General features: G+C 42.3%; 1 protein-coding gene across 3 annotated transcripts; it reads right to left on the reverse strand.

The window, feature by feature from the left end:
- Positions 1-6,795: 6,795 nt before the first annotated feature.
- LOC129767535 (probable splicing factor, arginine/serine-rich 6) lies at positions 6,796-7,921 on the reverse strand. Of its 3 annotated transcripts, XM_055768540.1 has the most exons (3): positions 7,794-7,921; positions 7,657-7,729; positions 6,796-7,601 (listed from the first exon to the last, which is right to left on the reverse strand). In XM_055768540.1, exon 3 carries the CDS (start codon positions 7,519-7,521, stop codon positions 6,979-6,981), a length of 543 nt encoding a protein of 180 aa, XP_055624515.1. In that variant the 5' UTR covers positions 7,522-7,601; positions 7,657-7,729; positions 7,794-7,921; the 3' UTR covers positions 6,796-6,978. The 3 variants fall into 3 exon arrangements, with proteins under 3 accessions (XP_055624515.1, XP_055624513.1, XP_055624514.1); XM_055768538.1 differs by having other exon boundaries at positions 6,796-7,729; XM_055768539.1 differs by having other exon boundaries at positions 6,796-7,725; positions 7,794-7,867.
- Positions 7,922-8,277: the final 356 nt, after the last annotated feature.

The following is an 8,277-nucleotide window of genomic DNA, read 5'->3' on the forward strand; positions in this document are numbered from 1 at the left end:
ACTACTGCCAAATTCACATACTCATCAGATCCTGGCAAACAAATTATGAAAACATCAATTTGTGTTTTATTATTATTTTGGATAATGTTTTAGAACGCATTGAACTTTATTTCCTAAACTCTTTTTTGGAAGGTTTAATGGCCCTGAAAAGCGCCTTGTTTTATGGAATGGTTCCAATTTAGAAAACTTAGTACTCGTGGTTTTGAAAAAAACCATTTCGAACGCCCTCGATGCCGCCTTGTTCTGGATTTGCCACCAAAGCAGTTTGTATAAAGAACAAACTTTTTTCTTCTGCTACCTGATGCCGTTTTGCGATTGCGTTTGCCACGCGCCACTCGCTGCAACTGCCTGTTGTCTTAATGTCCACCGAACCGAATGTGTTCTGTTCCGAATGCGGGTTTTCTTATCGTCGCGAGCAGCTTTGCCAGCTAACTCGATCACTTCGGCGGCCGAAACTATATAACGCCGGCTAGGTGGACTGGTGCACTGGTACTAACGCGCTCGGCCTAGCTACCCTTGCGGGGAACTCCATATCAACACGGTTCGAGCGGGATTTTGCCTTTCCCTTCACTTTTCCTCCTTTACCATGTCCAGACATGGGTGCTTGGGTTGGTTTGTTGATGTGTTGTGATGCGAACCGATGTGGTGAACGGTTTGAATGAGAATGATCGTTACGGCAGCGGAGCGGGGATTTTTAAGCTGACTGGCTGGCTCGAGAATTACGCATGTGTGAGACTGCGACCAATGTTTCGTTCATTTTTTTCTTTTTCCTTTCCAATCGTGCTTCATTCTATTTCGCTGCTGCTCTGGTTGCCCGTTTTGGTCGGTACGATTTGAGGAGCACAAAATGGACCAATCAAAAATGGGCACATTGTGCATTTGGACAATGCTTGATATTTCACAATTATTCAATTATTTATCTCAAGAAAAATGAAATGTTTTTCGTTATGATAGATGCGTAGATATATTTCCTATCAATTGATGCAAAAACCTTTGCGATCCTTTGAGAAATGCTCGAGTTATAAGCGTTCCAAATCTTGCATTTTTTCCTACTTGTTCAGTGCCTAGATTTCCATTTCACCCCCTATATCTTCCGGTTAGACGTAGTCCTACGTCAAAATGTTTTTTTTTATATAAATCGTTTATTTTTACAGGCTCAGTTACATTAGTTTAAAGGAGCCGAATTCTTAAATATATGTTTTAAAACTATACATAAATAATTTTTCTAACACTATGGTTAGTAAGGTGGAAAACCGATTACTCGCGGTTTACTCGAGTTTAGAGGGTGACAAGGGAATTGTTACAATGTTGATGATCACACTCGATTCTTAAATCTATTCGTATATCTATTGTATATTTACATTTCAACTTATTTTGCTGTTTATACCAAGGGGATCAATCGCTCGCAATGGATGAAAAGGAGGGTATAAGGACATAGGTACAATCACACACGAAGATCGATAGCTTTAAGGAAAACATATATTTGGGTCATTTAATCAAGGTCTAACCGAGCCAACACATCTCTCACCGGCACATTGGGCTGTCTTCCTCGGGCCCGAAGGGAGTTTTCTAAATTCGATCTGGCGACAAGATACACCTCGCACGACCAAACAACATGCTCGATGTCGTGATAACCTTGACCACAGACGCAGAGATTGTTGCTGGCAAGATTGAAACGAAAGAGAAGCGCATCTAACGAACAGTGATTGGACATGAGTCGGGAGAAGGTGCGAATAAAGTCCCGACTCAAGTCCAGACTTTTGAACCACGGTTTGAGGCTAACCTTAGGGATAATCGAGTGAAACCCCCGGCCCAATTCATCTTCGTTCCATTTGCGTTGCCAGTTAGCGATGGTATTTTTACGGACTAAAGAATAAAATTCATTGAAAGCGATTTGACGCTGATAAATATCGCCTTCAATTGCACCTACCTTTGCCAATGAGTCAGCCCTCACGTTACCCGGAATTGAGCAATGTGAAGGGACCCAGACAAAGGTAATGACATAACAGCGTCTGGATAAAGCACTCAAAATTTCTCGTATTCTCTCAAGGAAGTACGGCGAGTGCTTTTCCGGCCTCACTGAACGGATAGCTTCGACAGAGCTAAGACTATCCGTTACAATGTAATAGTGTTCAACAGGTCGTGAGGCGACGCTGTCCAGCGCCCAGTGTATCGCTGCCAATTCAGCAATATACACTGAGCAAGGATTCTGAAGACTGTGGGAGGTGCTAAAAATTTCGTTGAACACTCCAAATCCTGTGGACTCATTCATAGAGGACCCATCAGTAAAGTACATATTATCACAATTGATACCCCCATACTTTGAATCGAAGATCGTTGGAGCGATCCTCGATCGTTGATAATCTGAATATCCATGGATATCCTGCTTCATGGACAGATCAAAATGCACAGAGGAATTGATGTAGTTAGGAAAACAAACACGGTTGGGAATATACGAAGAAGGATCAACCTGAATCCGGAGTGAAAAATCATGAAAAAAATTTAGCTCGATCAGCTGCTCAAAATTTCCGATCACCAATGGGTTCATAACCTTACACCGGATGAAGAACCGAAGAGATAATAATTTGAAGCGATCTTTTAGTGGGAGTACGCCTGCCAAAACCTCGAGACTCATGGTATGCGTTGAGGGCATACATCCCAACGCAATACGGAGACAAAGATACTGAATTCGTTCGAGTTTAATGAGGTGTGTTTTGGCAGCTGATTGAAAACAGAAACTGCCATACTCCATCACTGAGAGAATAGTTGTTCGATACAACATTATAAGATCTTCGGGATGGGCTCCCCACCATGTGCCGGTAATTGTACGGAGAAAGTTTATTCTTTGTTGGCATTTTTTACTCAGATACCTAATATGGGCCCCCCAAGTACATTTGGAGTCGAACCAGACCCCAAGATACTTGAATGACATAGCATGAGTGATCGGTTTACCCAAAAGTTGAAGCTTTGGTTTTGCTGGCTTATGCTTCCTAGAAAAAACCACCATCTCTGTTTTCTCCGTGGAGAATTCGATCCCTAGCCCAATGGCCCAGGTTGAAAAATTGTTCAAACTATCTTGTAAGGGTCTTTGCAGGTCGGATTCGTTTGATCCTACGACAGACACCACTCCATCATCTGCAAGTTGTCTTAGGCTGCAATTTTGTGTAAGGCAATTGTCGATGTCGCTTACATAGAAGTTGTACAAAAGGGGGCTTAAACATGAGCCCTGGGGGAGTCCCATGTAGGAGACCCGACTTACTGTCGAATCCCCGTGAGAAAAATTCAAATGTTTCTCGCAAAGCAAGTTATATAACATATTATTCAATAGAGGCGACAGACCCCGAGAGTGTAATTTGTCCGACAAAACCTCTATTGAAACAGAATCGAAGGCTCCCTTTATGTCCAAGAATACTGAAGCCATTTGTTTTTTTTCGGCGTAAGCCATTTGAATTTCTGAAGAAAGCAACGCAAGACAATCATTCGTACCCTTGCCCCTGCGGAACCCATATTGTGTATCTGAGAGTAGGCCATTCGCTTCAACCCATCGATCAAGGCGAAACAAGATCATTTTCTCCAACAATTTCCGTATACAAGACAGCATTGCTATTGGGCGGTACGAATTGAAGTCGGACGCGGGTTTTCCGGGTTTTTGAATAGATATAACTCGTACTTGTCTCCAATCATCCGGAACAACATTATGCTCCAGAAACTTAATGAATAAATTCAACAAGCGATGTTTGGCCACATCGGGGAGGTTTTTCAACAAGTTGAACTTAATTCTATCCGATCCTGGAGCCGAATTGTTACTTGAAAGGAGAGCAAGAGAGAATTCTACCATCGAAAACTCGGAATCAAGATCGCACCTATCTTGTGGTATATCTCGAACAATTCTTTGCACGGGAGCGAAATCGGGACAAACCTTTCGCGCAAAATTCAAAATCCATCGATGTGAATGTTCCTCGCTTTCATTCGATGAAGAGCGATTTCTCATGTTTCGAGCCACTTTCCATAATTTTTTCATTGACATTTCTCGTGACAAACCTCCCACGAAATTTCGCCAATAAGCACTTTTTCTACCTTTGATCAAGTTTTTAAATTGATTTTCAAGGTCTAAATACGTTTGAAAATTGTCAATGGTTCCTCGTTTCCGAAAAGCTTTAAATGCATTCGATTTTTCTACATAAAGCTTTGAACACTGGCTATCCCACCATGGATTGGGAGGCCTTCGGTGAATGGTGGAACCTGGGATGGGTTTCGTTTGAGCGCGAACCGCGCTGTCATGGATCAAACGAGAAAGGAAGTTATACTCCTCCAATGGAGGTAAACCATCTCTGGAATTGATGGCTAGAGTAATCGCGTCCGCATATTTTTTCCAGTCAATGTGTCTTGTGAGGTCATATGCCATGTTTATAGATTCAGAAGAATTCGACCCAATGGTGATGGAAATCTGATTGGCAAGTGGTCACTACCGTTGGGATCCTGGATTACATTCCACTTGCAATCTAACGATAGTGAATTCGAGCAAAGCGAGAGGTCAAGAGCACTTGGGTTAGTAGGAGGTTTAGGTACACGTGTTGTTTCCCCAGTGTTCAAAACGGTCATATTGAAGCTGTTACAAAGGTCATATATCAACAATGAACGATTGTCATCGTACGGTTCCCCCCAGGCAGTTCCATGAGAGTTGAAGTCTCCCAAGATCAATCGTAGCTCAGGAAGGAGTGAGCACATGTCAATAAGTTGCTTGCGGCTAACTGTAGCTCTCGGAGGCAAATACAAGCTGACAATACAGAGGTCTTTGCCTCTGATGTTTGCATGACAAGCAACAGCTTCGATCCCTCCAATAGGTGGAAGGTCAATTCGAAAAAATGAGTGGCACTTATTGATCCCCAATAGCACCCCTCCGTATCTGTCATCACGGTCCAAGCGTATAATATTAAAATCGTGGAAAGAGAGATCATCTCATCTTAAAAATGTTGATTCCCACGAAAAACTACCCTAGGAACTTGACGACTCACTCTTCCAGTGTGTCATTAAAGGAACCTGGAAATCAGGTTACAAGGTGCTTCAGTGGTACCGCGACAATGGAGTCGATTACATTGAAAGAGACCTCAATCCTCTCTTCTTCTTCTTTCTTTTCTTCTTATATGGCACTAACGTTCCTAGAAGAACTCCGCCGTCTCAACGTAATATTACTTGCGTCATTTTCATTAGTACTTAGTTGAGATTTCTATGCCAAATAACACGCCTTGAATGCATTCTGAGTGGCAAGCTCTAGAATACGCGTGACCACAGTGCAAGTCAGAGGAAATTTCTTTGAAGAAAAATTTCCCCGACCAGAACGGGAATCGAACCCGAACCCCCGGCATGCTAGGTTTGACGCTAACCACTCGGCCACGGAAGCACAATCCTCTCAATTGCCCCCAATTCCGCTCAATCGAAAAAATATTGGACAATTGTCAAGCGGTAATTGAAGAAGGGTTCCAAAGTGAGTCGAGATGCTGCAGACATGAAGAGATCGTATCAGAAAAAGGCCGCTGAGGTTGACCAACAGAATGACAAAATTTTGATGAAGGGTATCCGAAGGAAAGTACAAAAACTCATCAAAACTTTAACTGAATAATTCTTCAATATTTTTTCCAGAAAAGAAAAATAAATTATCTGCATTTTGATATAAAACATGTTTGTACTTTGCCCGAGATACAGCTGGTTTTGTGGTTCATAAATGTTCCAAACCTTATATCCCATCGTTATCAACATTTGCATTAAACTAAGTAAATGATTTCATGTCGAGCAAATCGGAGAAAGTTGGAGAAAATTTTAACAACTGAAACATAAAATCTCAGAATTGCGCTATGCTTGTAAAATACGAACGACAGCACCAACAGCGACTGGAACTTCCGACCACCGTTACAAGAATAACTTTCTCCGGAACAACTTCGTTCAAAATGAATTTGAAATGCTTACTTCCTCCCAAACGGCTCCATTCTCTACTGGTGCTGCTGCTGCTGGCCGATATTTAGCCAGATGGTCGATTTAACTCATTTCTCGCAACCGACTGGCAAACTGTTTTTCTTCGGGCAAGCAACTGGGGATGTCGTAATTTCCATAACATGCTTTCTTCGGGATTTCTCAATCTTCTTGCGCCGCTGAACGCTGATAGACATTATGCAAAATTATCAAAAAGTGGTAAGTTATGAAGATGTTTAAAATTCATACAACCTCAGATCCTCGGCAATGGGAGTGAATTAAAATGCGTTTTCGGTACAAGAACAACTTTACACTGTACCGGCACCGAGCGGGGAAAGCACGACACCGAAAAGTTTTTCGAACGACGCGCGGTGTGGAAATGTCCTCCGTGAGGAACAAGCGCAGAGTTTGGTGAATCTGACCAGCCAACAAAAATCGTAAAACTCCGAACCGGAGGGTGACAAAAAATCAATCAGGAGAAACACTTTTGCTGTAACAAACAAGAAGAGCCATCGCCGGGATGACAGAAACTTGTTCCTTCTTGGCGCAGCTGATGTTCTTACGGCACTTTCGACGACTGGAAGTGCACCACTGCATATCCAGCTGATGCGCGGCCATCAGCCGAGAAGTGATGTGGGAGAAGCTGCCTGGAGTGATGAAAATGTGATACAACTTTATTGCCTTCCGGTGGCAATGATGGCGTGCCGTATGTTGGGTTTTTTCTTTTCTGGGTATAACGACGGCTCAGGGCAGAATCAGCTTTTACTTTTGGGTTCTTTTTAATCGGTATGATAATTTTGCTATAAGAAGCAACTGAAAAGACTAGAGTTGTTTTATTCTTGATCTTTATTCTATTTCATTTAGTTTACCTGAGACTTAAAAATATACACGACCTATGTATTCGATTGATATTTATTGTTTCTAATGCTTCACAGTATGGACTCCGGAATCTAAACATAGTCTCAATTCAAAACAAAAAAAAGTTTTCTATAAACGTACCGTTGAACCTGCTCATGATCGCGATCGGCGCGGCGAGTTGCTATACTCTCGCGTTATCGAACGGGTTGTTCTCTTGGGGCTCCTGGATCGAGAGCGACGACGACGATCACGGTCGCCATAACGGCCACCACGCTCATCCCGGCTGTTGCTTCCGGACCGAGGACGATATTCACGAGAACGCGAACGTGGACTTCTCGATCTGGATCTCCTGCGCACTCGATCTCGACCATCGGAACGGAAACCGCCCCGTCCACCACCGCGTCCTCTTTCGCCACCACGAAATCCTCCTGATCCTCCTTTCCGTGTGGATAATTCTACCCGAGCTCGGCGGCCGCAAATTTTCCTTCCATCAAGGCAACGAACCGCTTCTTCCGCATCTCGGGCATCTTCGAATTCGACAAACGCGAAACCAGGTGGATTGCGGGCAACCCAAACACTTCTCAACGATCCGTAAACAGCAAAAGCGTCCTCTATTTCCTGCTTATTGCCGTCCTCGCCCAGTTCACCAACATAAATTTTGGCATCATGTGGATGCCGCGACATTCTATTCGACATCGTACAACGCGTTCTCTCACTCTCGCACGTCAAAACAACACTATAACGGCTTCTTTCGACTCAAAGTCAGGCTAAAGTGGCTTTATTGTTTTTGTCAGACTTAAAACTAAACTGTACCTATTGTCAAAACTGTACCTTGGTGAATGACTGCGCGTGGTTTCTGTTGTGTTATATGTTTCGCTACGGGTAACATCGAATCCATACCTACCTGTAAGAAAAGTTTCATATAACAAAGTCTACCAAAATATGAAATTACCTGTTTAAATTCTCACCGATGCCAATATATCTACCGACAACAAGCAAGCTTTTTTAGCTTTGGGTAGTGACGCTCGCGCAACCAATGAGTTTGATCAAGGTGTTGTACTAGTTCAGCATCTTGAGTTTGATCAAGGTGTCATTATTGATCGTTACAAACGATCATTTCGATCAAATGACTTCCACACTCAGAAAAATAACAAATAAATAATTTTGAGGTACAGAATATCATTTTTTTTATCGTTTACTTCCGAACTATTCATCTGCACTTTCTATGCGAGTTAAACGTAACTTAAAAATAAGCTTCTTTTTTTTGTTAAACGGGTTTATGTTTATATTTGACATGATGTTACAACAGCATCAACAACATATTAAAAATTGATGAATAAATTTGATGATGCGATAACTGAATCAATTATTTCAATAATTGATGTGGAAAAATGTAAATTTCCTTGTTCTGTATCTTCCTTATCAATACTGTCACATGTTAGCTGAAAATAA

Source organism: Toxorhynchites rutilus, chromosome 2 (genome assembly GCF_029784135.1).
Source record: "Toxorhynchites rutilus septentrionalis strain SRP chromosome 2, ASM2978413v1, whole genome shotgun sequence".
In the NCBI taxonomy this organism is placed as follows: Eukaryota; Metazoa; Arthropoda; class Insecta; order Diptera; family Culicidae; genus Toxorhynchites; species Toxorhynchites rutilus.